General features: G+C 41.9%; 1 protein-coding gene across 3 annotated transcripts in view; it reads right to left on the reverse strand.

The window, feature by feature from the left end:
• B4GALNT3 (beta-1,4-N-acetyl-galactosaminyltransferase 3) overlaps positions 1-19,611 on the reverse strand; it is a 378,744-nt gene that overhangs the window by 80,625 nt on the left and 278,508 nt on the right. For 2 of the 3 annotated variants that reach the window (XM_030214008.1, XM_030214009.1), the window contains exons 7-8: positions 10,062-10,157; positions 2,652-2,742 (exon numbers count right to left, since the gene is read on the reverse strand). In XM_030214008.1, coding sequence (XP_030069868.1) covers positions 2,652-2,742; positions 10,062-10,157 — 187 coding nt within the window. Of the gene's footprint in view, positions 1-2,651; positions 2,743-10,061; positions 10,158-10,339; positions 10,409-19,611 lie in introns of those variants that run through there. The other variant, XM_030214010.1, reaches the window with a different exon arrangement.

Raw genomic sequence — 19,611 nt, forward strand, 5'->3', positions numbered from 1 at the left:
CGACTTTGACAAACTCTTGCTACAAGAAGAACAGAAATTGATCTTTGATTTAAATACACTCAGCCCACATGGTCTCAACAATGAAACTGATTTCCGTCCATTCCTTTGATATTTGTTTGCACCAATCCTCAATAAACCTGTATTATAAGCACTGTTAGTGTTTTACACGGGTCCAATTCTGATGCATCCACTTTTAACAATACATATAGGGGTATTCTGAAAATATTTTATACACCAGTACAAGAGTTTGTTGATAAAACGTATTATCAACAAATCAAGGGGATCTGGTCGTTTCTCAGATGGGCTTCCTCGGTTTCCATTATCGTCGAAAACTGGTGACCACCATCTCTAAGGTCAACCTAAATGTTGAGATTTGGGCGTCCCCGACCACATTATCAAAACGAAAGATGGACACCCATCTTGTTTCGATAATACGGGTTTCCCCGCCCCTTCGCCGGGACGTCCTGCGAGGACGTCCTCAGGAAAAGTTGGGCGCCCCGTTCGATTATGCCCCTCTTAATGGTTTTCGCTCTATATTATCATAGCTCTCCTGTTCACATTTTTTCGTCACTCCAATATGTAATTATTCCACTGACTTTTTTGTTGCTCCCACTGTGGTCTTCATATGAGGTAGCTTTGATTAGCTCTTCTTATGTTCTACATTTACACCAGTATACTATTACCTTATGTTAGATTTTTCAGTAATTATGTTTCTGTTTAGACCATTAAAATCTATTGTTGCTACTTCTGGACTTTCATTTGTAATCAAACATACAGGTCAGTCTCCCTAAGATTTTATTTGCTTTGTGACACACATATCTTTCGATTTTTTTCACCACATTATCTTTTCTCACACATGTTGGTCTAGGTGTTTTTCATTACAAGGTTATCCAGACTCCACTCAATTTGGTCAAACACATATAAGTTTATGTTCAATTTCTTACCACTCAATTCATCAAGGTCACACTCCATGTTGATCTAAAATAATATTTTCATTTTTTAATTTCATTTTTTTTAATTTAATTTTATTGTTTTATTTTCATCTTTTTATGTATTTTTTTATTATTATTTTTTCATTCCATAACAATTCATTCCCTTTACAATAATTTTCTTTTTTAATATATTTTGAATATACATTTTTTTATATGTTTGGTTAAGATGTGTCATGTTTTATTTATGGAATATTACTAGCATTTTTACATTCATGTAGAACTGATTCTTTTATATTGCACTTTCATCATGTTATTTTATTTATAAAACACAATTGTGTGTTGCATCTATGTTATGTATGTTAAAACATAATACATACACTTACACTACACATTACTGTTGAATCCGATGTGTTTATAATTTATTTTGTCGTTTGTATTTCATTTTTATATATTGGTTTTTATCCATAAACTCCTGATGTAGGCCTTTCAGCCGAAACACAACGTTGTGTCGAGTCATTTTGTTTTTCAATAAACCTTGCTTCACTTAATTTCTTCTGTGGTCCTGTCTTTGGATATCCTGGTTCTCATTCCCACTTTCCTCTCATCTGGTGCATGGAAGACGCATAGGCAGTGCTTCCACTTATTCATGAAACTTACAGAATATAGGGCTCCTTTTACTAAGCGGCGGTAAGCCCAATTTGCGCTTATCACTCGCTATACAGGAAGTACCACCGGGCTACCGCAGCAGACCAGCAGTACTTCCCACCCCTAGCGTGCCGTCATTTCCGGTGCTACAAAAATTAATTTATTTTTGTAGGGCCAGAGATTACCCAGCGATAATCAAGCAGTGATGCACGCTGCTCAGTTACCGCCGGGTTAATGCAGGGGCCCTTTCTGCCACCTCAATGGGTGGCTGTAAAGGCTCCCTTCCCCGAAATGGCCGCAGGGCAAGTGCTTTACTTGCTGCACAGCCATTTCAAGCAGGGAGGCGAGACTTCCCTTTTACCAGCTGTGGTAAAAGAGGGCCTTGGTGCTCATGTAAAACACGTGCCGAAGCCAGCACCGGCCCCTTTTTGCCACAGCTTGTTAAAAGGGGACCAAAGTAAGTTACATATGCTGCTGCTGCATTTAGACACCTGCAGTTATACCAGGTCTGGTGTAAATGTGCATGGGTAAATGTAAGGCGTGCTGATGCCAGATTACGCTAGTATTCTATAATAAGCTGGCATCAGATCTTCTAAAAGGAGGCACCCAGTTATAGAATTGTCTCCCTAGTGCTGAAAATCTGTGATAAGCTCATAACTTTTTTTTCCTCTGCCCTAAATCCTCCTTTGCCGCCACCTCAGGGCCAGCATGGGAGGATATTACGGGGACGGCAACAGACTGAAAGGGGGGAGAGGTTGGATGCTGGCTGGGAGCAGGGGAGGGAAGATGCTGGTCACAGGGGGAGTGAGTGGTAGAGGGAGGAGGAGAGACACTGGCCACATTTGGGTGGAGGGTGGTAGGATCTTCAGAGGTCCTGGAGGCGTCTGATATCCTTTGGCCATTCCTGAAATTAAATTTAGTAAATCAAACCATATACATTTTCAGCTGTTAGTATTGGTACAAAGTCCACCCATATTTTTACCCATGGTCTTTGCCTACTTTCCCTTTGAAAACTTGGACAAACACTTTCACTTTGAAAAACAAATATATATGTAGTTAATATGATATTCTTACCATCAGTGAAGGGATGTAAATAGCCAAATATCCGAAGACCATAGTTTGTCCATTGTGGAGATACTGCTAGTTTTTTCACTGTTGCCCGAATCTTAAAAGTAAATAAGCATAATGAGTAAAGAAAACAGATAAATGATATCTGAAATATTTTACCAATGTATGTAATCTCTATAGGATATTAAATGGAGCCCAGTATTGCCTTCTTGTGTTGGGTGAGAGTAATAGAAGACGACCATCTACAGTCATTTTGGCAAATACTGTTACCTCATGAAATGTAACATGCCAACTCACAAATATAATTGACAAGAATTTGTCATACAAACATAAGGCTGATGATAAAATTCCCACTTGAAATAACAGATTGACAATCATTTTCTCATAGGCAGAATCACACTGATTAGTAATTTTCATTTCCTACATATATATATATATATATATATATATATATATATATATATATATATATACTTCTGCCTCCTCCTCGATCACTAGGTCCAGCTTACAAAATAAAACTAAATAACAATATTTACTATATTACCCCCTTTCACTGATGCAGTGTTCGTCTTCTTCATATGCTATTTCTCTAGGAAAAGTCTTGCCATTCAGATTGATCAATTCATTCTTGTATGACTCGAACATGGGTAAGACGGTAGAAAAATGTGAGTGCTACAGGCTGATTGCCCTGCTCAAATTTGGCTATTAGGCTAGAGGATGTGTTGCCCAAGATTATCCACCCAGACCAAACGGGTTTGTGAAGGGGCATTTGATATCAGACAATGTGAGATAGGTAATTAATGTTTTTCATTGGTTGCACGTTAAGAAGAAGGGACTTTACTTAGCTTTAGATGCGAAAAAAGCTTTTAACAGGATGGAGTGGAAGTTCCTACTCGCCCTGTTGAAAGCCATAGGGATGGAAGACAATTTTAAAACATGGATCCAGGCCAATGGGGTACAGTTCCATTAATTCTGATTGTATAGAGGTACAAGGCAGGGCTGCCCACTTTCCCACATGCTTTTTGCATTGGTGATTGAACACCTAGTGGCACATATCAGACTAAATTTGCAGACTGAACAAGTTCAGATAGGAAGAGGGGAGCACAAAATTATGCTCTATGCTGATGACACCTTAATAATTATGTGAAATCCAGAGTTCTCTACCACCTCTACTGTAGGAACTGGAAAAGTATTCAAGAAACTTCAAACAGCCCAAAACACAGCTGCCAGACTCATATTCGGCAAAACAAAATATGAGAGCACTAAACCCCTAAGAGAAAAGTTACACTGGCTTCCACTCAAAGAACGTATTACGTTTAAGGTCTGCACCCTGGTTCACAAAATCATCCACGGAGATGCTCCGGCCTATATGACAGACCTGATTGACTTGCCATCCAGAAATGCTAAACGATCAACACGTACACTTCTGAATCTTCACTTCCCCAGTTGTAGAGGACTAAAATACAAACTAACACATGCATCTAGCTTCTCCCATATAAGCACACAGCAGTGGAACGCATTGCCAATGGATCTGAAAATAATTCACAATCTAATCGACTTTCGCAAATCACTGAAGACCTATCTCTTCAACAAGGCATACCGCAATGACCCATATTAGGAACTGTAATACAACGCAACACCTCTCACTTGATATCCAAATGTTTTCTCCTTATGCTTATTGTTTAGTTCTTGTAGATCATCTATATTCTCTGTATCATACAAACTGCATCTATACTCTGAAATGACGTGCTATTAATCTATTTGTTTAATCTACCAGGTCATCAATATTCTTTAGGCAGAGGCGTATCTGAAATGCGGCGGTAGGGGGGGGCCAAGGCCAGAGTGAGGGGGCACATTATAGCCCCCCCCCCCCCCGCCGTTCCCCCCCCCCACCACCACCACTGCCGTCGCCGCCGTCACCTACCTTTGCTGGCAGGGGACCCCAGCCGAAGTCTGCTTCCTCCTGCCGCTGCCTTTAAAAATATTCCTTCGGCTGGCGGGGGATCCCAACCCCCGCCAGCCGAGCCGAGGTCTTTTAAAGTTCTTTTCGTCCTCCGGAGTCCATGCTGTTCAAAGCTGCTACTTTCGGAGTCTGACGTCGCTGCACGTCAGACTCCGAAAGGAGCAGCTTTCAACAGCACGGACTCCTGAGGACGAAAAAGAACTTTAAAAGACCTCGGCTCGGCTGGCGGGGGTTGGGATCCCCCGCCAGCTGAAAAAATATTTTTAAAGGCAGCGGCAGGAGGAAGCAGACCTCGGCTGGGGTCCCCTGCCAGCAAAGGTAGGTGACGGCGGCGACGGCAGTGGTGGGCGGGGGCGAAATCTGCGGGGGCCCAGGCCCCCGTGGCCCCACGCAGATACGCCCCTGTCTTTAGGTAATGTCAATTGTCTCTTTTACTCTGTAATGACGATCCATTATGTTATTCACTTAATCTATTATGTCATCCTGTTCTCTATTTAATATCAACTGTACCTTTCTACTCTGGAGTGGCAAATGCCATGAAGGAAAATTGTAAGCCACATTGAGCCTGCTAATAGGTGGGGAAATGTGGGATACAAATGCAGCAAATAAATAAATAAATTATCAGGCTATCATTTAAATGTGAGTAAAACAGAGGCTTTAGGGACTGGCTTCCAACCTATGGATTGGATAGGCCCATTCTCTTTCCAATCAGTTAAGGGTAGTTTTTGGCATCTTGGGGTTTGATTGTCTGCAAACCTTGAAGGTTTGTACTCACTGAAATATCATCCCACAATATAAAAGATACAGGCTGAGATGCAAGAGTGGGGGAAGCTCACCCTAAGTTTGTGGGCAAGGATCACAACCTACACAATTGGTGATTCTGCCCAGATTTAACTTTCTTTTCATACAGCTCCCCATCCCGATTCCCTCTAAACACTTTGTAAACTGGCAGTGCAGTATGAGTAAATTTATTTGGAACAAGAAAAGAGTGCAGATCAGCCAATGCAGGCTGGCTATGAATTGAGGGGAGGGGTTAAGTTGCCCATATTGAAAACTGTTTATAAAGCAGCTGTGCTTTAAGCTATAAAATATCACTATAATGATAGGACATTCTGTAGATGAGGGTGGAGAAGGCGAATATGGAGGGCTAGGCCAATATTTGAAGTTGGCTGTTCTGAGACCTCAGACAGGGAGGGAGGGATAATGGATAATACATACCCTTACATTGGTCCCCTGATAAGGGTTATGGGGGCTGGTGAGGCACACCAAGGGGATGGCATCCAATTTTTCCAGAGAGTAAAATATTAAACTACTAGTAAAAGAGGCCCGTTTCTGGAGCAAATGAAATGGGCGCTAGCAAGGTTTTCCTCCCCAACACCCCCCCCCCTTCTCCCTCCCTCCCTACCTACCTACCGACCCCTTCGTCGTTCTGACGCCATTGCTCCGCACCTCCTGAATGCACCGTACGCCATTGCTCCGCCCTTGGTGTGTGACGCCATTGCTCCGCCCTCAACGTCATCATGTTTGACGCGAGGGCGGGGCCCGGAGACTTGGCGATTTCGGTGGCTTCACCACCACAAACCCTTCGAACCTGTCTTGAAGGAAGTGACGTCAGTGGCTTGGCTTCACTAACATCAGTGTCTTCATAAGATTGAGGGTGAGTTTTATTATATAGGATTATCCCTTTTTGACAAGGGAGTGGAGGAACTTAAGGTTGTAATTGTGGGGGAAAGGAGTAGATAAGTTTAAAACTATGGTTGAGGACAGGGTGGTGATCACAAAGTAGATTGGGACAGATCAGTGGTGTCTGTGTCCCCTATTTTGCATGCTTTCAATTAAGATATTTCATCTCAAGAACTCATATCTAGACAGCTTTGGCAAGGTCACTTAAGACCGTTTAAAAAAACATTATTTCAGGGCTGTAGATACTCTAAAGCTGATATCCAGTTTATATTGGATGGAGGCCCTAGATTGCATGAGTCCCAGTGGAACGCCTTGTGGAAGGAACCGTTATAAGATGAGGAATGGGTTGAGGTGTATGCCTACATACAAACAATTTCACTATCGAGTGGTTAATAGACTTTATATTAGCCCCGCCCAGCTTCACTGCATGGGTTGGTTGCCTTCTGGGTTAAGTTGGCGTAGATGTGGAGAGCAGGGTTCTCTACATCACATGTGGTGGACCTATGAGTGGCACAAAAATCTTAGCAGGCAGTCTAGACTTTTATTTCACAGAGGATCTATAATGTGCCACTTTCAGGCTTATTTTCGAAAGAGAAGGGCGCCCATCTTTCAACACAAATCGCAAGATGGGCGTCCTTCTCACAGGGTTGCCCAAATCGGCATAATCAAAAGCAGATTTTGGGCGTCTTCAACTGCGTTCCATCGTGGGGACGACCAAAGTTCCCGGGGGCGTGTCAGAAGCATAGCGAAGGCGGGGCTGAGGCGTGATTAACACATGGGCATCCTCGACTGATAATGGAAAAATGAAGGACGTCCCTGACGAACACTTGGACTACTTTACTTGGTCTTTTTTTTAAGACCAAGCCACAAAAATGTGCCCTAAAATGACCAGATGACCACCGGAGGGAATCGGGGATGACCTCCCCACTCCCCCAGTGGTCACTAACCCCCTCCTACCCTAAAACATTTTTTTTTTAAATATTTTATCAGCCTCTATGCCAACCTCAAATATCATACCCAGCTCAATGCCAGCAGTATGCAGGTCCCTGGAGCAGTTTTAGTGGGTACTGCAGTGCACTTCAGGTAGGCCGACCCAGGCCCATCTCCCCCTACCTGTTACACTTGTGCTGGTAAATGTGAGCCCTCCAAAACCCACCACAAACTCACTGTACCCACATCTAGGTGCCCCCCTTCATCCCTAAGGGCTATGGTAGTGGTGTACAGTTGTGGGGAGTGGGTTTGGGGGGCTCAGCACACAATGTAAGGAAGCTATGCACCTGGGAGCTTTTTCTGAAGTCCACTGCAGTGCCCCCTAGGGTGCCCAGTTGGTGTCCTGCATGTCAGGGGGACCAGTACACTACGAATGCTGGCTCCTCCCACAACCAAATGGCTTGGATTTGGTAGTTTCTGAGATGGGCGTCCTCGGTTTTCATTATCGCCGAAAATCGGGGACGACCATCTCTAAGGTCAACCTAAATGTTGAGATTTGGGCGTCCCCGACCGTATTATCGAAATGAGAGATGGACGCCCATCTTGTTTCGATAATACGGGTTTCCCCGCCCCTTCGCAGGAGACATCCTGCGAGGACGTCCTCAGGAAAACCTGGGCACCCTGTTCGATTCTGCCCCTCTTTGTGGCCCTAAATTGTGTCTATTGGGGGTGGGAGATTTGCAGGAAGGTTAGAAAGAGTTTATTTTAAATATGCTGTTAGCAGCAAGATTAATGATCGCAAGTCAATGGAAGGAGGAAATGGGACCCCAAATAGAGCTCTGGACTTCTATGTGGGAAGAGATGGAAAATATGACAAACTCACTTGAATGATGAGGGGAAAATGGCAAAGTTTGAGAAAGTGTGGAAGGCGGTTTATTAAATCAATGACCATGACCCTAACCCTGACCAGAACATATGTGCAGAGAGCGACTAAAGGAGAGGACCAACAAGAAATAAATATTTTGTGGGGGTCTTGGGATGTGAACCCAGTGATGGACCATTCTATGACCAGGAAACACCCTTACACTTAGAAGAAGATCATAAAAATGATGAGAAGAGGTTTTTGATCATAGCAATGAGAAGAATGTGTACCTGGGCCGAGACCTTTTATGTAATCTCTTGTATTTAGTTCAAAACATTATTACATATCACAGCAAAAAGCCAGAAATGAATAGGGAAGAGCAGAGGGTTCAAGGAAATTAGCATGACAGATAATAAACAGACCAAAGAGTCCTGTATTTGTTCATTGCTTTTGTTTTTCTGACGGCTAACGTCTTGAACATACCATGTTAAAATTTTGTACCTTTTGGGATGGCCCTGTGACTTAACCACAACAAAACTGTGTCATGGTCAGTTGAGAATAGCACATTTTGATTTCACATATAGGTCACCAGCAGGCTTATTTTCAAAAGAGAAGGGCGCCCATCTTTCTACACAAATCGGGAGATGGGCGTCCTCCCAGGGTCGCCCAAATCAGCATAATGGAAAGCCGATTTTCGGCGTCCTCAACTGCTTTCCGTCGCAGGGACGACCAAAGTTCCCGGGAGCGTGTCGGAAGCATAGTGAAGGCGGGACTGGGGCATGCTTAACACATGGGCGTCCTCGGACGATAATGGAAAAAAGAAGGGCGTCCCTGACGAGCACTTGGCCGACGTTACTTGGTCCATTTTTTCTTGCAATCAAGCCTCAAAAAGGTGCCTGAACTGACCAGATGACCACCGGATGGAATCGGGGATGACCTCCCCTTACTCCCCCAGTGGTCACTAACCCCCCTCCCACCCTAAAAAAACTTTAAAAATATTTTTTGCCAGCCTCAAATATCATACCCAGCTCCTTGACAGCAGTCCCTGGAGCAGTTTTAGTGGGTACTGCAGTGCACTTCAGGTAGGCGGACCCAGGCCCACCCCTCCACCTGTTACACCTGTGGTGGTAAATGTGAGCCCTTCAAAACCCACCACAAACCCACTGTACCCACATGTAGATGCCCCTTTTCACCCCTTAGGGCTATGGTAGTGGTGTACAGTTGTGGGAAGTGGGCTTTGGGGGGGGCTCAGCACCCAAGGTAAGGCAGCTATGCACCTGGGAGCAATTTGTGAAGTCCACTGCAGTGCCCCCTAGGGTGCCCAGTTGGTGTCCTGGCATTTGAGGGGGACCAGTGCACTACGAATGCTGGCTCCTCCCATGACCAAAGGGCTTGGATTTGGTCGTTTCTGAGATGGGCATCCTCGGTTTCCATTATCGCTGAAAACCGGGGACGACCATCTCTAAGGACGACCATCTCTAAGGTCGACCTAAATGTTAAGATTTGGGCGTCCCCGACCGTATTATTGAAACGAAAGATGGATGCCCATCTTGTTTCGATAATACGGGTTTCCCCGCCCCTTCACCGGGACGTCCTACGAGGACGTCCTCAGGAAAACTTGGGCGCCCCATTCGATTATGCCCCTCCAGGGTAACCATGTTTACTAGAGAAACTGTCTTGGGTAGAGGTGGAAAGAAGATGAGGAAAACAACAAAACGTAATAAAAAAAATATAAATTTCTAAAAGAAATTGTAGCCTTATTGATCACATTAACGTAAGTTTATTTTGTTCAAAACTTCATTCTAAGTGCAACATGAACATTGATGTTCTGGAATGTTTTGAACATCCAGGGACCATTAAATAAACCAGGTACACGTATGACATTTTAGGATGCCTCTGTCCTAAGTAGTTCCTTTTTTCCCCTCAAGGATCAAGAATTCCTAAGTCAACAGGATAGATTTTGTTGAATAGTACTTACATGCGGGTACAGTGGGAAGTGGAGGTTATTACGGAGCTGGCTAATTGAGCTCCCACACCAGTCTTCAAAAACATGCAGGTTAGCCTGACCCATGAACTGCAGAAAGAGAGATAAAGCTATGTCACTTAATGATTACAAATGACAACAGGCAAGCAAAATATATATATTTTTTAGTATCAATACATTTTTATTGATAAACCATATGTAAGTATGCAAAAAACACGTGACAACCATGGAAAACAACAGATTATAGAACCACACCAAGTCACCCCCCTTACCCTCCTTCCAGACTCCAATGTCAAAACCATCCTGAGGGCTCATTGTGACTCTTCAGTGCCCCCTCAAAGAAACGAAGACTCCCCACTCAACTCCCCCCCCCCCAGCTGCAATGATAGTGTCCAGATGAGTCCATTCTTCCTGGGTAGGATCAAAATGACCATGATAACAGTCTATAAGTCTCTCCACTTCCCTTAATGTCATCAAGCAGAGAATCCAATCTTGCACAGTAGGTCCCTGGGTTTCCCCTCAACCCCAAAGATGCAACATAGAAGGGTTGTGTAGTCTCCGAGAAAACTCTTTCGGGAATCTAGATGGCCAGAGTAAATTCTTTAAAGGAAAAAGAGAACAATGCTCCTGTTCAAGTAAAATCCCCCCTTCCAAGAACACAGCTCCCAGTCCAATAAGAGCCTTAACTGCAACGCCCAGCAGTGCCATAATAAATTGAGTACAGCTTGGCCCCCAAAATCTACCCCCTGCCACAGGATATGTCTCATGAAACGGGGAGATAGTACTCCATTTAATCACTCCCAGGATATTGCTTGAACAATTTAATCAAAATAATTCATCATTATTCTGAACCTGTATATCAGTAAAGGTTTGACCAAAAAGGCTTTGTAAAGAATCCAGTTTTAAAGCCCTATAATGTGTCACCTGAGTTATATAGAGCATCTGAACTTTCAGAGCTATTCATCTATTTGTAACTTTTCCATGATTAGGAAATTGCATCTGATTTGTGATGTGCTCAATGAATATAGATGTAGGATCCAGTATTCAAACTGACAAATGTTTAATGGCCATCGCTAAATGTATGCTATTTATCAATTTTCAACATGGATCAAAAATCTCTTTAACTGCTTTGGTACTATCTGGATAGCAGCAATATTCAGCCACTTATCTATATAGCTATGCGGCATAATTTATGCCAGCAAAACATCTGTCCTATCTACCTCAGGGTTCCAGGGTAGTTAATCATGAAGGAGATATGGACAATTTAAATTCTCCAGATAGCCTTGATTTGTTTAAGTTTTTAGAGTCTTCTCAAGAACCTATAACTAAAAAGGCTACCCTGTTGGTTTCACTATCATATGTACACAAAAAGATGTTGATTTTGAAAACTTTCTTTCAGAAAAAAATGTACCTTTTTTTGGTCAAACTATTTTAATGTTTCCCGATGTATCCAGACAAACTCAAATGAGATGTAAGACCTACTGCTTAAACCTAAATTTTTAGCAGTTAGAAGTAGTTTTTTTCTTAAAGTTTCCCCTGTAAATGTCTGGTTACAAAGGGTAACAGTATTATTTTGATCCAATTCATTTAGAGCACTTTGTTGCAGATAAAATGGAACTTTCTAAGGTCCAGTGTATATGCAGGTGTTAAATTGGGGTTGTATAATTTGATTGCTTGCACATTCTTGTATTTTTTCTTATTTTCTTTAATTTTATTGGCTACTTGCTTCTGTTGGCTCCTCGTGATGTGGGCTAGTGGGGATTGATGTGTATCATAATTTCTTTTCATATTATGGATTTCTTACTTCTTTTCCTAATATTGTATTGTAACAATTTTGAAAATTCTCAATAAACTCCCTCTCAGTCCTAAATTAAACCACTTAACTACACATATAGCTGGTGGCAGCAACCGCATTCAGTATACTTTATATTCAATATCACCACTGGTCTTTAATAGTGGCAGCTGTAAATATGCCTTTCTAAGGGATCCTTTTACTAAGGCGCGCTGAAAAATGGCTTGCACTAGTGTACGCGCAGGTTTTGGGCACACGTTGATCCATTTTTAGCGCACTTGTAAAAAAGGCCTTTTATTTTTTGCCGAAAATGGACGTGCGGCAAAATCAAACCATTTTGGCTCTGAGACCTTACCTAACGGTAAAGACTCACACAGTAACCGAGCAGTAATGACCTAGGCACACCAAATGCCACTTGGCGCGCGTCCATTACACATGCCTGAAAATAAAAAATATTTTTCAGATGTGCGTTCCGGACGCATGCCAAAAATGAAATTACCACAAGAGCCACACGGTAACTCCATTTTGGTCCGCATTGGGCACACGTAGACTCTTATTTATTTATTTGTGGCTTACATAGTACCGTAAAGGCGTTCGCCAATTCCGGTATAAACAAATACACAGTGATGTTGAGGTAGAATGAAGTTTGTGTGGAACAGACTCATAGGGAATCGTTGAGAGGAAGGGTTATGTTATGTCCATTATGTGCTTTGATTTCGTAGTGTTGCAGGGTTCAGGCATTTAAGTTGGGTCGGGAGGGTATGACTTTATGAACAGGTAAGTTTTTAATGATTTCCAGAAGTTTAGGTGGTTATACGTTGTTTTCATGACTTTTGGTAATGCGTTCCATAGTTGTGTACTTATGTAGGAAAAGCTAGATGCATAAGTTGATTTGTATTTGAGTCCTTTGTAGCTTGGGTGGTGGAGGTTTAGGTATGTTCGTGTTGATCTGGTTGTGTTTCTGATTGGTAGGTCTATGAGGTCTGTCATGTATCCCGGGGCCCCTCCTTAGATAATTTTATGAACCAGGGTGCAGATTTTGAAAGCAATACGTTCTTTAATAGGGAGCCAGTGCAAATTTTCTCGGAGGAGTTTGGCGCTTTCAAATCGCGTTTTTCCAAATATAAGTCTGGCTACCGTGTTTTGGGTGGTCTGAAGTTTCTTTATGAGTTGTTCTTTACATCCTGCATAAATTCCATTGCAGTAGTCTACATGGCTTAGTACCATTGATTGTATCAGGTTGCCTGGGTGACTGTTTTGGCGGTAAGGAGAGCGAAATTTGACCAAGTTGTTTGGTTAGCTGGGTATTCTCCAAGGGTTGGGTCCAGACCATTGATGAAGTTTTCGATATTGGTATTGTCCTGGGGTAACGTGTTGCTTAGGTTTGCAATTTGTTCGTTGAAGTATTTAGCAAGTTTGTCTGCAGATGGGATGTCTGTGTTGGTTGTAGTGACCGCTGTGATGTCTAATAGTTTGTTCATGAGTTGGTATAGTTTTTTCGTGTTTTTGTAATCTGGCCCTATTTTAGTTTTATAGTATGACCTTTTCCTCTGTCTTATTGCGTATTTGTATTTTCTTTGTATTTGTTTCCATGCATTGAGTGTGTGATCATCTTTTATTTTTTTCCAGGCTCGTTCGAGTTTCCTGGATTGTGTTTTTAGTGTTTTCAGTTCATCATTGAACCATGGTATAGAGTTATGCCTACATGAGGTTCTTGTTCGTAAGGGTGCTATATCGTCTAGTATGTTTAGTAAAAGGGTCCCTAAATGCTATAGTTGGCATTTTTTAAAATGAAACTAATACCATTCAATTTGTTCTAGACAATAACCAAGGATGTTGCCTGTGAATAACTTATTAAAGAATAGAAGCTTCAACTGCTAGGGACGTCTACAAAGATGGCCTTTCCTTAAACAGCTTTTATTACAGGTTTCACTCTACCCTCTGAAACAAGCCACAATAGAAAACAACTACAAAGAGAAAAAAATCATTGTAGCCAAAAAAACAGAGGAAATTATATAACAAAAATACACTAAGATAATATTCCATTAGGTTAATATCATACCAGTGCTGAAAAGTGTAATAACTACATGTGCACAGTAAAAACTACTACTTAACTTATACACCCGGGTGGTCTCTGTAACCGTTACATTTCAGCAAAATTGCCCATCCAGGTCAGCTCCAAAAGTTGATCAACTGTAGCACTGCCAAGATGGCATCAATAATTTCCTCTGGGGTCCTTTTACTAAGGTGCGCCAAAAAGTGACTTGTGCTGATGTAGGTGCATGTATTGGACACACGCAGGTCCATTTTTCAGTGCACCTGCAAAAAAGCCCTTATGTTTTTGTCAAAAATTGATGTGCAGCAAAATGAAAATTGTCGCAAGTCCATTTTGGGCCTGAGACCTTACCGCCACCCATTCACTTAGCGGTAAGGTCTCACGCGTTAACTGGGCAGTAATTGTGAGCGCGCAAACAATGACGATTACCGCCCGGTTAGCGCCACATGCCGGAAAATAAAATATATTTTCTGGCGCGTATAGCGGGCACGCATAAAAAATGAAATTACTGCCCGGGCTATGCGGTAGCCGGGCGGTAGTTCTGAATTGGCAAATGTTGGGTGCGCATAGGCGCCTACACGGCTTAGTAAAATGGCCCTTCTGTTTTTTGGCTACAATAGTTTTTTCTCCTTGTAGAAGTTGTTTTCTATTGTGGCTTGTTTCAGAGGATTGAATGAAACCTGTGATAAAAGCTATTTAAAGGAAGGCCATCTTTGTAGGTGCCCCTGTCTTTAATAAGTTATTCACAGGCAACTTCTTTGGTTATTGTCTAGAGCAAATTGAATGGTATTAGTTTCACAGTGTATTTTTGCTCTCCAGTATTTTTGATTGTTTTTAAATGCCATTGCCATGGCCACAGGAGCAATTCATATGTACTACTGTACTTGTGGAAGCTTTTGCACCAGTCAGCATACAGTGTATGTGGATGAGAGAGTGGGAACAGGACTGCACTAATACAATCATGTGCAAACTATTCAAGCAGATTAAGATTTTAATTACTCGCTTTTTCCAAATCTGAGCTTGAAGGCGAGTTACGACTGGATGTACAAGTTTATTTCCCTGCCCAGTCTAAGTTGTACTTGAGGCAATGGAGGATGAAGTGACTTGCTCAAGATCACAATAAGCATCAGTGACAGAAGCAGGAAGTGAACCACTTCTCCACTGTAAAAGAAGGTTGGAGGGGGGGGGGGGGTTGCTGACAAATCATACATGATTATACTGACAAACTCCAGCATTACTCAGGGCAAAATGCTAAATTGGGAAATAACTAGAAAGCACGATAATCAAAGAACATCTACAGGGGTTTGAAGGCAATGCGTCAGAGACAGAGAAGAAGAGAGGCACAGAACAGATAGATGAAACAAAGGTCAGTGAGAAAACAAGCAAAAAATAAAATAAGAGGCACTATGCAATATGGAAGGGACAAAGCTAAAGAATAATTTAAAAAACAGGGGGGGAGAGAGAGAGCTTACAAGCTGACAGCCCTAAATGTTCACAGAGTCCATAACCATATATGAATTAGACAGACTCACTTAATCATTGTTGATTTGGCATCCCTGGGGTAAACAGGCTTCATTCTAGCTATACACAATATAAAGAATATTCAGTAATACAAGATAAACTGGACAAAAAAGGAATTCATGAATGAAGTAAAGAGGACATTGTGCTGAGCTCTGGACATTCATAATCTTAAGATTATAAAATTCCTCTGTATCTCCCAAATCTTTCCCCTCTCAAACTCTCTCACACCTCCCCTGACCCTCTCCTTTCCTTTGACATTGGAGCATGGGTGACATTCAGGGATTAGCAACTGCAAGGCGTACCAGCATCTTCTCATTGTGCATTTGTTTAAATCTGTCAATGCAAATAGCAACAGAAGTCCATTCTGTTCCCATATGATTAAACTGACAAACAGCATATTCCTGACAATGATAGAGTATTCATCATACTCCACCCTAAGACTGTGGGGAAGGAGGGATAGGAAAGACATTGCAAAAGCACAGTATCAACCCAAGGGTAAGGAAGTATGAATAAAGCTTGGACAATTGAGAGTGACAAGGGGAGAGGCCAAGAGATTAAGCAAGAATGTCCCTGAGCAGGGATCAGGGAGATGAAGTGACTATAACTTTGCCCAAGAGAGGATCTAGATTACTTGACACAGGAATCAGGAAGGTGTTTGCATGGAAACCACCTAGGTTATAGGCGGTACATACATTTTTTAACTAAATAAAAAGGCAGCAGGATCCTCAGAAAGAAGAACTGCAGGAGACTATGTCAGTACTGTAGGTGAAAGAAGAAAGGATGATGATGATAAATGATTAATTTGGGGGTCCTTTTACTAAGGTGCATTAAATTGGAAATACCAACCAGCTACCGTGTGCCCCGGGTGGTAACTCCATTTTTTACGTGCGTCCGATACGTGCGGCAGAAAATATTTTTTATTTTCTACCACTTGGCACTAACTGGGCAGTAATCGGCAGTGTATGTGCACTGATGATTACCGCCCGGTTAATGCATGAGACCTTACCGCAAAGTCAATGGGTGGTGGTAAGGTCTCAGGCCCAAAATGGACGCGTGGCAATTTTTATTTTGCGGTCGGCTGCCGAGGGAATGTCTGGGAATGGAGTGGATACTGAGCCGTTTACGGAAGAAAGAGTTTATAAACAGCAAATGAACAAACTTATGGAAAAAGAAACAAAAGTGAACAGTCATCTTTACTTTCTGACAATCTGCAAGAAGAATGACATCATTCCTAAAGGACTGAGGATCAAAAATCCTTTGGCTACTACTTACAATTCTGACTATGCAGAGAAACTCTGCAAACGCACTAGTCAGAAACTAAGAAATGAACTTATACATCATCTCTACAAGAAGAAGAAAATAATACAAACCCAAAGGAATGAAATCATGAGGAACATGAAGGAACCACATCCACACCGTATGAGACAACTTAAGGAGGACCTGCAGAACATCCAAGGAGAAAAACAATACATCGCTATCCGCAAAAAAGAAATAAAGCCGTCTTCTCTCCTGCAGAATCACAGAGAGGAAAACTGCTTATCCTGGAGCAGAAACAGCACTGCAGAACCAACATTCCTAGACAACTTGGATACACATCTGAGGTATGTGAAAATCAGAGCCCAAACAAACCAAGAAACACTGATCACACTTTTGGAGATGCAGATCAAATGGGGATAGTAAACCTTTCAAACCATCAATTATCACAGCCTGAAGTCTCTGTACTCTCCAAAGGACTTTCATTTTGCCCATCCAGCAAGCTGGACGAAATCCAATTATACTCAGACCTAGAAGAATTCTTTAGAAAACTGCGCCTGAAGGCACATTTTCACAACAAAGAGACCCCCAACAGACGGGAATACAGTTTTAAACAAAAGAACACTTATTTCACCCCACAGGATGGACAAAACTACAAGCTGGACGACTACATAGAAAGCTTCAGACAGAGGGTAAAATCACAACTTTCCAGCAAACAAAAGAAAATTCTGTACAATCTTACTCCACCAGAAAGAGCGGCCATAAGAACTCTACAAACTAACCAACACATTATCATCAAACCCGCAGACAAAGGAGGCTCAGTGGTAATTATGGACACAAAAAAAATACATTGAAGAAGGGCATAGACAGCTCTCAGACAATACATACTACAGGATTATACAAAGCAGCTGAAAGACCTGATCAGAACATTTCCTAAACAAGTACAGCCACATCTGAAGAAACTCATACCAAACCAGCCTTCTGTGGGCACATTCTACATGCTACCCAAAATCCACAAATCTAGAAACCCTGGCAAACCAATCATATCGGATATTGGCACACTCAAGGAGGAAATATCTGAACTCATAGAGGGAATTCTGAAATCCCTCATGCACAAAACATCACGCAATTACTATCAAGCACCCTTCTGGTCACAATGGATGTAGAATCACTATACAGCAACATTCCCCATGCAGATGGCATAGCTGCATGTGAGAAACTCCTAAAAACATGCACACTGGACCATCAATACTCACCAGAAACCAATACAAAACTAATCAAATTAATTTTAACTCACAACTATTTTCACTTTAACAATGATATCTATCTACAAATAATGGGCACTGCGATGGGCACCAGGACAGCATCCCAATATGCCATCCTCTTTATGGCTGAGCTGGAAGAGACATTTCTGAATACATACCAGACCAAACCCCTAAAATACTACCGGTACATCAATGACATTTTTATGATTTGGACAGAGGGGGAAGAAACTCTGAAACAATTTTACAGTTCCTTCAATACATACCATCCTACAATCAGATTCAAAATTGACTACTCCCCAGAAAAAGTCAATTTTTTGGACACCACAGTCTCAATCAGTGATGGCTGTATACAAACATCTATATACAAGAAACCCACAGACAGATGCAGCTACCGCCACAACTCCAGCTTCCACCCTTCACATACAAAAAGATCCATTATTTACAGCCAAGCCACAAGATACCACCGTATCTGCTCCAACCCAGGGGACAGAGACAGACACCTTGAAATCCTGACTGCATCCTTCAAACAGAAAGGCTACAACCCCAAAATAATCTCCAAGAATATTGCCTCCTCCCTCAAATCACCCAGGGAAAATCTGCTACAGTACAAAGAAAAAAAGCCACAGACAGAATCCCCCTTATAGTGACATACAACCCAGAGCTGGAAAAATTAAGAAAAATCATAAAAGATCTGCAGCCTCTACTCCAGGAGGATGAATTACTGAAAGAGATATTCCCATCCCCACCAGTGCTGGCCTTCTGACAGCCACCCAACTTAAAACACAAACTAATCAGAAGTAAACTCCCAACACAGACTGAAAAGGAAGACAAAAGCACATTCCTCTGTAATATATCCAGCTGCAAGCTATGCCAAAACATCTCACAGGACCCCACAGTCATTCACAAAGGAAAAATATTTAACATAAAGGAATCTTTCACTTGCGCATCTTCCAAAGTGGTATATATCATTCAGTGTAAAAAATGTAACGAATGATGCTATATTGGGGAAACAGGCCAGATGCTTAAGACAAGATTTAATTTGCATAGACATCACATGAAGAACGCTAGTGCCAGTCAGTCCCCCACCCCTATGGGCCAACACTTTACAATACCAGGACACTGTACCAGTGATTTCATAGTAAGAATCTTGAAAGATAACTTTAAAACAATACAGGAACGTAAGACCTTTGAAGTCAGAATGATTGAATATTTTGACACCCAACAGACAGGACTTAACAAGGATCTGGGTTTTCTAACCCATTATAGACCATAAAGTTGTATTTCTCTGTTTATCACTCTCCTCTCTCCTATCCACACCCATCCTGTTAGACTATCAATGCAATGCTTTAATGTTCCCATGCATACCTCTTACCCACCCCCACCCTGTTAGACTGTCAATGAAATGCTTGGATGTTTCACTTATAAATATACTGTCATCTACCACATTTGCTTATTTCCGATCTGACGAAGAAGGGCAACCTTCGAAAGCTAATCAAGAAATGTATTAAGTTATGTCCAATAAAAAAGGTATGATCTTATTTTGTTTTCCATGTTTTATTTTGTTTGATTTCTATTGATTACCCTTAAACAGCTGGAGAATCTGAAGGTGGACAAAGCTATGGGGCCGGATGAAATACATCCCAGGATACTAAAGGA

This window comes from Microcaecilia unicolor, chromosome 9 (assembly GCF_901765095.1).
Source record: "Microcaecilia unicolor chromosome 9, aMicUni1.1, whole genome shotgun sequence".
NCBI lineage: Eukaryota > Metazoa > Chordata > Amphibia > Gymnophiona > Siphonopidae > Microcaecilia > Microcaecilia unicolor.